The sequence below is a fragment of the Podarcis gaigeae genome (genome assembly GCF_964106915.1).
Source record: "Podarcis gaigeae genome assembly, chromosome: 9".
In the NCBI taxonomy this organism is placed as follows: Eukaryota; Metazoa; Chordata; class Lepidosauria; order Squamata; family Lacertidae; genus Podarcis; species Podarcis gaigeae.
Window position 1 is genome coordinate 23460157 of NC_139685.1, and position 14692 is coordinate 23474848.

The window sequence follows — 14692 nt, forward strand, 5'->3', positions numbered from 1 at the left end:
TCTGGAAAAAATATATCCTCCATACCATCTTCCATTGCTCCTGTTTTGGGGAGGACAGGGGGTAGGAGATGTGACAGAGCCAAAAGCAGAAGGCACTTATGGTTTCTGTTTATTATTATTATTATTATTATTATTATTATTATTATTATTACATAATACAGTTGTAGCTTGGCTCCCAAATGCCTTGGGAGTCGAACATTCTGGCTTCTGAACGAACAAAAACTGGAAGTGAGTGTTCCGGTTTTCAAACGTTCTTTTGGAAGGCTGTTATGTACTGAAGTTCTCACCTGGGCCAGCAGGGGGATACTGTAGTTAGTTCAGGTCCACATTTCTAAATTAGGGATTGAAAGTGACGTTCAGTGATTGGATAGTTAAAGAAAGTTGTTACAGTTACGTTGTACTGGAGCTCTATATAAGCAGGCTGGCTGAACCCTTCAGTTCAGTTCTGTTCTGACCTGTGAATAAACAAGAGCTGTTTGGAGAATCGCTGTGTCGTCTGATATGTTCACCCACAACTTAACAAAGGCAAATGTCCGACAGGGCTTCTGTGGCTTCCGATTGGCTGCAGGAGCTTCCTGCAGCCAATCAGAAGCCGCAGTTTGGAAATCAAACAGACTTCTGGAACGGATTCTGTTCTACTTCTGATGTACGACTGTAATACATTTATTGACGTAAGGCTTAAAACATACTTGATGCAGGGGAGAAAATATTTGCATTAGTATAATTTTAGCTGTTCTTTCCACTAAGGTGTGTCTGGCAGGAAGGGTTTGAGTAAGCTCAAAGAAGTGAGGCTTGTACATTCAGGAACCAAAACCCCATCGTCTTTGAGGCTTTACAGTAGCCATGTGAATAATTAAGGGATCATCCCCTGCTCTGTTTGTCAAACTCCTCTTTCAGAAAGGATCCTGTGGCAGGGCAAAACTTCCATGTATTGGGAATGGAGTCAGTTTTTATGGATTAATTAAAACAACTTTAATTGTTATTGTGTTCTTTTTGCTGTTCATATCCTTTCTGAAGGTGGAGTGCCTAGGAAGGCTCAAGCCCATTCCCAGTGTTTCTTTTAAAAATAAAATAAAAATTCCTTCCAGTAGCACCTATCTGTAACTTTTAAAAATAGTCAGTTGTGGATGTTTAAGCACTTGGGGGAGGCGAGCCTCCAATTATAATCCCTCAGGTGTGCTATTCTACTTCCCTTGCTAAATGCTGAAGTGCTAGAAGATGACAGGCCAGACACACTTCTGGGTCTGCTTAGCACACAGCTCAGTTGTGGAATGGGAGTCCCTTTCATACTGGTGGAGATAAGAAAGGCCTCTTCTCAATGTGCAGCCTTCATGTTTTGACTCGTTTGCTTTTTTCGTACTGTGGCTGAGCAAGTGTCCATCTTCTTTTACTTTCACCTAAGTATTAAAGGGCATCTAGTTCAGGGGTGCCCAAACTTTTTTCAAAGAGGGCCAGATTTGATGAAATGAACATGCGTGAGGGCCAACCAAAGTTGACGCTGTTGAGCTTTTTTTAGGATTTTACCCCAGGAGATAGACTGGATTAAACCAACCAGCGGGCCGGATTAGGCCTCCAAAATGGACTTTGGCTTAATACCATCGTGTATAAGCAGTGCACAACAAGGCTACAAACAAGATAAAATCTGTTTACATCATCATAAAATGTGGGGAATCAACACCTGTTGAATGTTGTTCAGCAGCAGAGAACTGGCTAAAGGACATGGATGAGGAGAGAAGATACCTCTAAATTTAATGGCAAATCATAAAAGGCAGAAGTCATTTACAAACAGCAGTGGAACTTAGCATCATATTTGGTTGGATAGAATTGTTTTCTGCTTCTGTCTAAAACAAGTGGAGGTTTCCTGAATGCATGTAAAGTGGAGGTTTCCTGTGTAGAACAGCCGGTGCCGCTAGAGGGCAGACGTTCTCTTGTAGGCTGCCGCGCATGCGCTGAAGAGGCGGCTTTCTTGTGTAAAAAAAAAAAGTGAGAATAAAAGGTGAAGGCTGGCGGCCAGCGGCGGCTACACGGGCCACATGACGAGGTCTGGTGGGCCGGATTCGGCCCGCGGGCCTTGTGTTTGACACCCGTGATCTAGTTCAACACTGGAAAGAAGAAAGGGCAGAGCCCAGGCTGTGTAGACATCATAGCTAGCTTATGTGCTAGAGATGGAGGAGAAATTGGATTTGATATGAATTTAAAGCCAAATCTATCAAATTCACACTTTCTGAAATGATATGTGAACTGAAACACAGCTATCCTTTGAAATTCACACTTGCTCAATGCAGTTCTCCAACCAATGTACAGTGGTACCTCGCAAGACGAATGCCTCGTAAGTTTTTCGTTTTTTGAGTTGCTTCGCAAGACGAATTTCCCTATGGGCTTGTTTCGCAAGACGAAAACGTCTTGCGAGTTTGTTTCCTTTTTCTTAAAACCGTCAATACCCAGGGAATCCGTGCTTCGCAAGACGAAAAAACTCGCAGAACGAAAAAACTCGCAGAACGAATTAATTTCGTCTTGCGAGGTACCACTGTATTAAAAATGCATATCTTTTAGGGGGAGGGAAAGTGTGCATAAAAATGAAAATATTAGTAAAAATAGCTTACAAAATGCATCATATTGGAGGAAACTTGCTTGCAAAAGTGTACTTCAGTAAAAACTGCATATAAAAATGTGTTAAGAAAATTCACTAACTTTTTAGTGCAGGTTTTTCTTGCAAGTCACTGCAAAATGATGAGAACTGAATTTAAGATTGGGGGCTGGGAATGAGAAACTGAGAGAACCAAAATGGACAGACCCTTCCTTACTGTGTGCTGAGCACTGAGCCACAGAATGGTGGCTGTGGATAATGCATATCCAGTGATAAAAGTGATGTAGGAGAGATGTATACTCTGCCTTGGGCTAAGTACTCTCCTATAGTAGATGTGTGCACAGTTTGTTGCGGGGTTCTTTGAGAAGCAGTTGCTGCACATCCTACTTGAGTAGGCAAATAGTGTTCTCTGTTCAAAGTTGACTTAAAAAATAACACACACGCCCCCTGCTTATACTGCCATCAAGCTTTGCACTGCTAGCAACAAACCCTTTAAATGTGGTTTGGGTTTCAGTTGCCATCCTTTACAAAGTAAACTGAGAGGAATTAAATCCAAACATGTCATCTGGCTTTTGATAATGTTGCCTGTAATTCATTCTTTCATGATGGCCGAACAGTTTGGCTTAAACTGTGGCCAAAACTAGACATGTGGTGTTTATCTTTCCTTATCTTTTTTTTTTTAAAGTGTCTTAGGGAGGCTGTGAATTGGATTTTTGTGTGTGTGGTGGGTTGTGTAGTCTTTCCCCCTGATTTTTCTGTTTGAAATGGTCCCTTCTAGCTACTTTTCTGCCTGTGGAGGGGAAAGATATAAAGACTTTAAATCTTTCCCTTGGATGGAAAATCAGCTGGGGGGAAATAAGTGGCCCTCCCTCCACATTCCTCTTCTGAAATTCAAAGCCTTCCAAGGTTGCTTTTGGCTTGGAAAAAAGTAGGAGGAGATGCATGCGATTGCATGTCTAGACTAGGTCTCAATTAGTATTTGTCTAGTCCAGTTGTATATTTACTGTCACCAAATACAGTGGTACCTCAGGTTAAGTACTTTATTCGTTCCGGAGGTCCGTACTTAACCTGAAGCACCACTTTAGCTAATGGGGTCTCCTGCTGCCGCCGCGCCGCCGGAGCACGAGTTCTTAACCTATTTCTGGGTTAGCGGACTTTGTAACCTGAAGTGTATGTAACCTGAGGTACCACTGTATATTAGTTATATTCAAAATGCTGACTTTAGTAGAAGCAAAAGAGCAAATTAAAAATCTTTGCAAAGCCGTTAGCAGATCACATCCTAGGATGCAACACTATAAGTCACCTAAGTGCATCTGTATATCATTTCTCATTATTGTCCAAAGGATGGCTTCAGTTCTCATCAGCATTTTTGAGAAAGTAAAGTTAGCTATCAGCATCATAAACAATGAAGTAAGCCTGATTGCGGTGGACTGTATTGCAGGAGGAAATAAATTATGATCGGCAGCTGCCTAAAAAGTTCTGCCCTGACTAAGGTGCTGAAATAGTGTAAGTATTGCATTTCTCAAACATCAATTTCATATCCTCCGTGCAAGATTTGGACAGAGAAAGCTTCGGTGGATCTATTGCACACCTTGGTGTTTCTTATCTGGAAACTGAATCTATTGCATTGCCACCAGCAAGAAAAAAACTCTAAAATGGGATGAACACAGGGAAATTTCCCCCATCAAACCTAATGACTAATCCTCTTCATCCAGATGTCAAATGTTTGGAAGCATTTGATAAGCTCAGAAGTTAAGAAGGCTCATCAATCTTTCTCTATTCCTTGCCAAAGGATATTGTGATGCCTGTTTGCATGATGAGGGGCTGAAAGTCCAGTGGCTGCCAAGATTTTTAAAAAATGGTAACAACAATCAAAATAGCCCATGTAAACCATTAGAGTTTAATCTAGGCGATTTGGGGGTTTTGTTTTGGTTTTTTGTCACCCATAACTATTTTTTGCCAGGGCTTGAATCCAGAGAGAGTAAGATCTCTGAATAAGGGTGCTCTTACAGTGAGTTTCTACCCTATCCCCATGGTCTGATGCATCAATAGACTAGAAACAGGACCCTTATTTTAATTAGTATTAGGATGAAGCTTGTCCAAAATAAATGCATTTAAAATTGGTCATGCACCTGTTTCTGATATACAATTCCTACCAGTCATGTTTGCTGATACTTGTGTGGTTCCATTTTCCGTCAGCTTCCAGGACATCCATCATGTGTGTATGGTTTTTTGGTTTTTTTTAGATGCAGCATTGGTAAAACAAATCTATATTATCTTCTTCTTATTTTTAAAAGTGCTATTGATCTTGTTATATGCACCCATAATAACTTTGTTCCTGAAGCACATAGCATCTTAGAGTGGATTTTTGAGGAAACTGGTGGTAGGAGGGAGGGGATTAAAACCCACCCTCTCTTGGGGGCTTCTACACCAATGCTATACAGTGGTAACTCGGGTTACATACGCTTCAGGTTACAGACTCCACTAACCCAGAAATATTACCTCAGGTTAAGAACTTTGTTTCAGGATGAGAACAGAAACCGTTCTTTGGTGGCGCGGCGGCAGCGGGAGACCCCATTAGCTAAAGTGGTGCTTCAGGTTAAGAACAGTTTCAGGTTAAGAACAGACCTCTGGAATAAATTAAGTACTTAACTCGAGGTACCACTGTATTACAGTTGATGTAGTGTCCTTTTTTAGTCATGCATGCTACTTGTGCTTTCTATTTTTCCAACAGCAGGGTTCACTGTCCACTCATTTGATGATGGTTTACTTGGATAAAGTAAGTTTAGAATGTAGGGAGAAAAAACAATGAAATAGCTGTCTGGACTCCCCCCCCCTGTGGTTTTTTTGGTCTTTTTTTTTTTTTTTTTAGATCCACTAGTAACATATTTTATTCTTGGTTTTTCCCCCTGCCAGACAAATCTCGTAATGTCTCTTTGCCACTCCTTGAAGCATTCTGTTCAATGGATCTGTTCAAAATAAAAGCAGCATTTTTGATAGCACACCCATCTTAATAACTGATATTCTTCCCAACAATGAGAGGTTCATACTCCCACAAACTTCCAAATTTCTCTTAATTCCTGTCCATATTTAAATATAATTGTACTTAAATATATTTATATTTTTGGGTGTAAATTACGCTTCTAGGTATTTGACCTTTTTCTCAATTAAGAGTCCCGTCGTGTCTAGTAACTCCTTTTTTACTTGATCTGTTCAAGTTGTTTACGTTAAAACAGCTAGTTAACAAAATTCAAGTGGTAGAAGCTTTTCTTTTGGGAATTATGGGACTAGAGTTACCTAAGCAATATCAAAATATATTTATGTATGTGACCACTGCCACTCGAGTGACTTTTGACCAAAGATGGAAAGAAGAAAATGTTCTAACCAAAGAAGAATGGCAACAGAAGCTATTTAGAATACTCAGAAACCGGAAGAATAAGAAACAAAGATGATAAACTTGTTAATATAGAATGGAAACTGTTTGTTGAATATTTACAAAAAAAATAAATAAATTCAGACATTAGCAGGATTAAAGTGAAAATGTGCAGTGACAGAAAACATATATTGATTATCTGGGATAAATAATAAATAGAGTTAACTTGGAAATGCAGTAAAAAGTATAGATATAGGAAACCACAGAAAGCGGGGGGAGGGAAGTCAAAATATGATGTGTGGAATAATTTGAATCTATGTTTGGTGTTGGCTGTAAAATGAAAAGTATAAATAAAAACAAATTCAAGTGGTAAGTAAAACTGCAAAAGCTATTAGCGTTCCTATGCTATCTTACAGTGCCATCTGGTGTTGAGATTTGGTGGCATTGTGTTTTTTATTTATGTGTGTGTGTGTGTGTGTGTGTGTGTGTGTGTGTGTTTTAATCGCCTTTGCCAAATTTGTGCTTTTGAGATTCTGTCTCTCAAACAGAACTAATCTTCTAACCGGCTGACCTAAAAATGGAATTGGTCAGCTGATGATTTTGCAAGAGACTTTCAGGGCATGAAATGCCATCATTTCTAACAATTCCCCTCCGGTGAGCACCAGTGCTTCTTGCCAACCTCTAAACTCCCTGAAGTCTCATAGAGTTGGCACAGAGCTCTTGAATCTGCACACCTACACCCCAGAATGGGTTAAAACCTACACTTTTGCAAATATCTCCAAGCCCACTTCTGGTCCTTAGGACTGTTTCTCAGAAATGATCAATAACTGGTGGTGCATTTAAGAAACTGGTGGTGCATTCAAGAAAGGTGTGTGCGGGTTGGGTTGTGGGTTCCAAACCCAGCCAGAATGGTGTGGAGGCTTGAGTTACAGGAGTTGTGCTGAAAATGTCCTTGCCACTGAAAATGCCTTTTAGAAAACACTGGCTGGGGAGACTACATTCAGACCCTCATAGAGTTATTTAAGTTCGTTATCTTCTACCTTATATTGCGGGGTATTTGTAAGATAAAATGAGACCGCCTAGGTATGCCACTCCGAGCTTCTTGCGGAAAGAACAGGAAACAATGTGATAGATGCTGATATTTGCCTACATTGTACATCCTTATTTTGGGACATTTTAACACAAACAGCTCTCCAGAATCACACCTGTTAGCTGTCATGATTTTTAGCTTCTGCCACATCATGATATGTATTCTTACATATGTAGATCTACCCAGCTTACTAATACCTTAATGAGACAAAAGCAATGCTTTTTATTTTATTTTTTAAAAACTGTTTTAGAGATTACTACTTTTGTAATCTTTGTTAGTGACTCCCTCCCTTTTTATGCTGGCAGGAACAGAAACGTGTTCTCCCAAGGGGAGGCTTGCATCTGTGAAAGCCTTGCCAGGATCTTGGACCAGTTCTGCTAAGCCGAGTCCCAAATCAAAAGTGCCTGTCAAAGGACAAGGAATACGGAGAACACCTAGCATTTCCTCTGTCAGTAGCACTCAGAGTGACCAAAGTACACGCAGCAATAATTGTAAGTCATTTTTTTGTTAATCCATCTCTTTAAAAAAAAATTGAATAAAACCCTAAACGGCTTAAGTCTGTCCTTATGGCACTGATGGTGTTGTGCCTGTCCTCATCCTTGCAATGTTATCCTAAATAACAGGTAGAAAACAGTAACTGGAAAATGCTCATTTTGTTGGACCCCCTGATGTTTGCAAATGTGTACCTATGTCACTGAACAGGCAACACAATCCACCAATGGCGATGGAAATAACTTGTGGTTTAAGACTAGCTTTCATTGTAGTACGTGGTCTTTATGTACAACATTGTTCCTTTCTGATTTTACAGCAGGTGTCTTCGTTTTGTTAGGCTTTCAAATAAGTTGCTGCTTACGAGCTTAGACCAATTTTTACAAGCATGCCTTTTAAGTACCATTAAGGAATTAATACTAAACAGCCCCCTGACAAAGCTTAACTGTTGCCTGCTTTGATACTGCCTTAAACTGTAGGGATTTTGGGGTGTGTGTGTAGCAATGGTGCTACATATTGAAGCTGCTCAAATCTTCTATGTGGAGAGGAGAGATATTATGCTAAAACCTTGTTGAGCTGAGGAGGCAAACTGCAGCATAGCTTTTTTTAAAAAAGGTTCATTGCATTTCCCTTTATACTTCCTCTTTCCTTTAAAACAAACATTCCCTGTGTACTATTTTCTTAAAAAAAACATTTAAATTTTGCAGTATTCATCTCTCCTACAAACAGATTGGCTCTGAACAGACAGCCATGTTGGGGTTTTTTTTTTTTGGCTGCACAGTTTACTACGGTGCCTGACTCACCTAAGGAGGTTGTAAATGCTGCTCTGTTCCGTTTTTTCTTATACTCTGCTCGTAACAAAGGGGAGGTCTTTTTGCTTCATAACAAAGAAATGTGGTGGTCTCCTTTTCAGATTAATTGACGACTCTTTCTTAGCTTGATGGCTAGTTGGCTTAATCTGTTTTGTCTCCTGCCTTGAAGCTTACAATTTTTTTCCACTCTAATTCACTAAGAGCAAGCGTGGGGAATACGAGAGAGGGTTGAACATGGCTGCAGTCTTTCGGGCTTTGAGCTTGCTTTGATCATTTTAAATGACTATACCAGGAGGACTTCGCAGTTGCACAGAAACTGACTTTTCTCCTCATATTTTCACCAATTCTACCCTAACGCCACCGGCAGATTCAAGGAGCCACTGCGATATTACCTTATTGACCTTGCTGGTAGTGGGATCTTACAGCTTTTGTATAATCCCTTTGTTAGCCACATTTACTGGGAGAAGAAGTAGGTGATCATCCTTTTTAAATATATATATATGTGTGTGTATATTCAGGGGCAGAATGTGTTGACTTATTGAATAAAATGAATGTGTTAATTCTGCATGTGTTAATTCTGCATTGCTTTTTAAAATTGTGATTTAGGGAGAGGGGGAGGAGGATGAATGTGTTCGGTTTCTGTCTAACAAATGTAAGCCTGACCTGCCGTCTAGAGCCGTAATCAAATCTGGGGGATATTTTAGCCGAATGCATTTCCAACTGTAGAGCTTTGTTGTTTGGATATTGCATCCTTTCTCCCCCCTCCCCTTTTATTTCAGACTTAATTTCACACCCACTCCTTCCCAAATGTGTGTGTTTGTGTGTGTGTGAATGTATGACTTTACTGAGCGCAGTTTGGAATCAGACGCATCAACAGCCCATGGGAGACACCATACAATCTTACACTGATACATTTTTGGAGCATTCTAAGGTCAAAGTAAGATGCTTGTTCAGTAAAGCAGTTGGTATTTAAGAAAACAACAGTGCATATCTGTAAAACGACCTTTTTCTTAAAGCAAGTGGAAAGTAACAATTCTGCTGCTTTGTGTGCCCCAATGCTTTATGCCATTCATTCTCCCTCCCTCCCTCCCTCCCTCTCTCTCTCTCTCTCTCTCTCTCTCTCTCTCTCTCTCAATGTAGTTTCTGCAGTGTGTGTGTGTGTTTTGAGATTGGGTTGTATTTCTTTCTCTTACCCCCCAACCCCTGCCCACCAGCCACCACCACTGGTTTTAAGGAAACTGCCTTCCCTTCAGCAATGGTTGAAACTGAGTTTATGCAGAGTTTTCAGTAGAACTGTTCTTATGCTATAGTCAGAGATGGTGTTTCAGATATGCTGGAGAGGGCAATGAGATGAGGAAGAAAGAAAAAGGCTGCCTTATGAATGACTTGTACCAGAACAGCATTATTATTTTCATTATTAGCCATTTGGGGGGGGTCTGCTGAAGTGACATGAACAAAATAAAATATAAATGAATAAAATCAATTAAAAACCAAATTTAAACTATGTACTATCCAAGAATACAGTAAGGACTAGTCCTCCCCCCTCTCCACATGCCCCCAAAGTGGGGGTTGATAATAATAATAATATTTCTACCCCGCCCATCTGGCAACAGAATATTAAAAACACAATAAAACATCAAACATTAAAAACTTCCCTAAACAGGGCTGCCTTCAGATGTCTTCTAAAAGTCAGATAATTGTTTATTTCCTTGACATCTGATGGGAGGGCGTTCCACGGGGTGGGCACCACTACCAAGAAGGCCCTCTGCCTGGTTCTCTGTAACCTCGCAGTGAGGAAACTGCCAGAAGGCCCTCGGAGCTAGGCCTCAGTGTCCGGGCTGAACAATGGGGGTGGAGACGCTCCTTCAGGTCTCCTGGGCTTAGCCTGGTGCCTCAAAACGGACAGTGATGGTTCCAGACATGGAGAGCATTCGATAGACTGGGAACCACTACTGAAGAAGCTTGTTCTCATATCTCTACCCTCCGCACCTCTCTTGGATGTGGCACACAGAAAAGGGCCTCTGATGAAGGCTGTAGCATTTGGGCTGGTTCATGTGGGGGAGAGGTAGTCTTTGAGGTCCTAAGATGTACTTTGAATTGAGCCTGGAAACTTAACCGTTAGTCAGTACAGAAGTGCCAGAAGTAGTGTATAGGCTCAGATTTTCTGCTCCCAGTTAGTAACCTACTCTCTGAATTTGTCTTAGCTGCAGCTTCCAAATTGTCTTCAAAGGCAGCCCCACATATAATGCATTGCAGTAATCTAACCTAGATCTTACTAGCTGAAGCTAGATTATATTAACTATTGGCAAGCTTATAAAGTGTGTTTTCCTCCTTGCAGTGGAACAGTTGTATTCTCAACAAATAGAGTAAACTATGTCTTCATTAACAAGACTGAGAATGACCACTGGGCTTGGAATGCTTACAAAAATGAATGTTGGCATTTGCACAGCCAATTTGTTATTTTGCTGGATTATCTAAAATTCTAATAAGCCTGGCATATACAGGTTTTGCCTCCAAACAACTCAGCAAGTTTGGCCTTAGCTTAAGGTAGTCAATTTCTCACAGAAGTACTGGAATAATTTTTCTTATTCGTTTAGTGATGCAACAGTATGGAAAGGTTAAGCATGAAAATTAACAGGATGTAGGGTTCATTTAGCCAGCTTCTGTCTTGAACAGGCTGATCTGTCCATCTCGGGTATCAGGATACACGTGGAAGATGAAAATCTGGTCCATTTTTCTTGCTATATTTCCTGGCCACTGAGAAGGTACAGAAAATGATATACTCCTGAAAAATAAGCTAAGTCAGCAGCCTACATGCTATTAATTGGTTATTACCATCCTGGCATAGGCTAAATCACTACTGAGGACATTTGAAAATGATTTGATTGCACATTTCATTCAGGCATATTAGTTTATATTACACTGCGCTAATTCCCTTTGAACAGTATCTTTAAACACTGTTACGGTAACAAGATTCCTTGCAAAGACCCAGTGCATTGCTATCACTAAACTAGGTCAGTAGACCACTCTTTCATCATTATGAGTTCTGACATGCAGCAAGTCTTGCAGACTTGAAACATCAGATCTGCGTTGCCAGCAAACACGTATTCTAAATGTAATTAAATGGGCCTTCTAAAAAAAAAACAACAACCCCCCAAAAAAACATTAATGTGCATTGAAGGTTTTGTGAGTGAGCGCCATGGGAAGGAGAGTAAGTTGTGAAAGCCCGTTGTCTTATTTGACAGACTTGTGTTGTACTAATCTAATCTGAGTAAACACATTTGTAATATGATTTTAAGTCAGCTGTGCAGGGTGGTGTTTTTAAAAAAGTGTTATATTTCTATCAATACCATGAGATCGTTAGAGTTCCATCCCTATGCGCCTCCTCTGAAGGAGGTCAGGAGGGTAGAAATGAAAGAAAGTGCATTTTATGTGGCAGTCTCTCCATTTATGAAATGCTCTCCTTAAGAGGTCTATTTGATGCCTTGTCATCATTTGGGTGCCAAGCAAAGGTGTTTTGCTTTCCCAGGCATTTGGGCAGCGCCAATTATATAGTTATACAGTTAAAGCTTTTTTTAAAAACAAAACTAAGCTTCTGTGATTTTTATTTATTGTAGGGGTTTTTTCTTGGCTGTAAATCACTTTAGGTGGGAAGCAATACATAAATTCAACAACCGAAGCTAACAAGTTGTAATCATAGAATAGCCTAAATGTTTTTGCAGCAACACAACCATGGGTAGGCAAACTAAGGCCCGGGGGCCGGATCCAACCCAATTGCCTTCTAAATCTGGCCCGCGAACGGTCCGGGAATCAGCGTGTTTTTACATGAGTGGAATGTGTCCTTTATGTAAAATGCATTTCTGGGTTATTTGTGGGGCATAGGAATTCATTCATATTTTTTTCCAAAATATAGTCTGGCCCCCCCACAAGGTCTGAGGGACAGTGGACCGGCCCCCTGCTGAAAAAGTTTGCTGACCCCTGTATTTATCACCAAGTGCCACAACAAAGGAAGAGTGTTTGGAGGACTGTAAATAATTTAAATACAAGAGTCACTTTCTGCTTCATTTAATAGATGCTTGTTATTGGCTGACCATATGTTTTCTGTAACATTCTGTAACATTGTAGAAACCTGTGGACTAGTTCTTTTCCGTAATTTGTGAAGTATCTCTTAGTTCGTTCAAAATGAACATAGTGGATGTCAAAATGTCAAAAAAGCAGTGCTTTTTTCTGGGGGGGGGGGGACTCAGGGGGACGCACACCCCTAAACATTTTGTGAATCTAAGTTTGGCCTCATTGAGGGGCAGTATTTCAATATGAGTAGGAAAATGAGAGTACCCCTAAACATTTTTTTAAAGAAAAAAGCACTGATTAGAAGTATGTGATTTTTTTTTTTAATCTACCAGATTCTTCGGAAATGAGTGGCTCTTAGCTATGGAAAGTTGCATGCCGCCGTTTTCATGACTTCTTTAAGAATTATTGTCAAATGTTTTTCACCGAAATCCCATATGCCACAGTTTCCATTATTGTGCCACATTCTGTATAATGTCCATCCTTGTGTTAAAAAACACTGAAACACTAAACATACAACAGTCACAGTGAACAATAGGAGCATCGTGCTAGGATCTTACTGTGACCATAGAGAAAAAGAAGTCCAGACAGTACACCGACGCTTCCTTCTTTACAGGTGCTGTTTTTGTGTTTCAAGCATGTGGTGTCTGAGTATCCATATGGAAGCTTTCATGGCTGTCTGCTTGACGGTTGTTGTTTTTCCTTCCTAAATCCAGCAGAACAAAATTCCCTTTCCCTTTTCTTGGTGTTGCTTTCCCTTTCCACCAAAGTAAATTGCGTTGGTGCAAAATAAGGGCACGATCTTAAAATAAAGTGAGCAGGCTTTTAAATAGCGATTCGGACTAAAGAATGAACAATGTAGAAGTCCTCAACATAACTGGATTGCTGTAGTTTTCAAATACCTGCAGTAAGGGGGCTGGGATTTGGCTGCTCCTGCAAATGTGGCTACACATCTCCTGCCAACCCTATCAAGTAGGGTTTCGATACTGGTGTAAATCATGATCCATTCGGAAGGAACGTGAGCAGGCTGGAGTTATGCACAGGAGAAGAAAGGGGTTGTGATCTCCCATGACTTAAGAGATCAGGAATGTTGTATGTACACATGCCTTTATTGTGGCAGAAGCTTTTTGCAGGCTAGGGCACATTTTATAAGATACATACATGTTTTATTTCCTTGTGATCATGTGCTGTATACAGCAGGTATTGTTCCGGGATTTTTTTAATCCTTCATTTTTGGTTAATGGGCAGCATGCCATTGGCTTTGCTATTTGCAAGCAAAGCCCCAGTGGGAGATACTTTTTTGCAGTATGTTAGAGAGGAGTGAAGAAGCGTCTCAGAAAGCGAGTGCTATTTTCATATGAAGCAAAAATCAAAAGTTTCCCCCCTGAAATGACTAGTGGTAGACATCCGGAGTTGGTGTGTTTCCTCCAGCTTCCTCCTCTCCAATCCTTACGGGTGCTCAGAGCACAGACAACAGTGGCTCACTTTGTTTAAAAATAGGAATTTCCCAACAGGAAAAACTTTGTAAAAAAACTGCCTTGTTTCATGAGGACGTTATATGGAGAGTGGTATGAATAAGGATGCAGAAGGGATACACTAAATATTGGGCAGTCTCTGAGATTAAGAAACTGGCTATATAAGCTAATAATAATAATAGTGGTAAGAATAATGTAATGATATACAACTATAGTGCCAAATAAATGAACAGTCCAGGGAAGCAGACCCATTGTGTAGCATAACAGGGAAATTATAAAGGAGCAACGATATAGAGGGAGGAAAATAGATCTGTAGGAAGAATAATTTTGGAACTCCTTTCGGGAGTGTACTGTAATGAAAACGTGGTAGCTTGTCTCAGTCCCCTTACAATAGCCACCTAAAATTAGACAATACACTATGGCATTGTTAAACCAGATATGCATCTTTGTATGAGGGATGCCTCCCTACGAGTAAGTGTGTGTTGGAGACTGGTGGATTGACTAAATCTATGTACACAAATGGAGCATATGCATGTTACATTGCAATTATTTACACAACGGTTTTGTACTTGTTTCCTTTGTGTCCCTAGGTCTAGGTATGAGCAGCCCATCAGCAATGATAGATGGGGTTCCACTTTCAAACTTTATGGCACCTGATGCTAAGTCTCTCTTAACACTGTAAGGAATACCAGAGTTTAATGTGCCTGTTGACTCTCCATGTACAGATATATTTCTAACAACAGAAGATAAAACTTGATACATCTGAAAGTGTATTCCATAATAAATTTGTTAGTCTTC

The 14692-nt window shown here is 40.3% G+C and overlaps 1 protein-coding gene across 10 annotated transcripts in view; it reads left to right on the top strand.

Annotated features, from left to right (window-relative positions):
- Positions 1 to 14692, top strand: part of MTUS1 (microtubule associated scaffold protein 1) — a 105791-nt gene that overhangs the window by 33305 nt on the left and 57794 nt on the right. For 5 of the 10 annotated variants that reach the window (XM_083755389.1, XM_083755385.1, XM_083755387.1 and 2 more), the window contains exon 4: positions 7356 to 7541. The exons of the other annotated variants lie outside the window; for them this stretch is intronic. In XM_083755389.1, coding sequence (XP_083611515.1) covers positions 7356 to 7541 — 186 coding nt within the window. The remainder of the gene's footprint in view (positions 1 to 7355; positions 7542 to 14692) is intronic. 10 annotated transcript variants of the gene reach the window in all.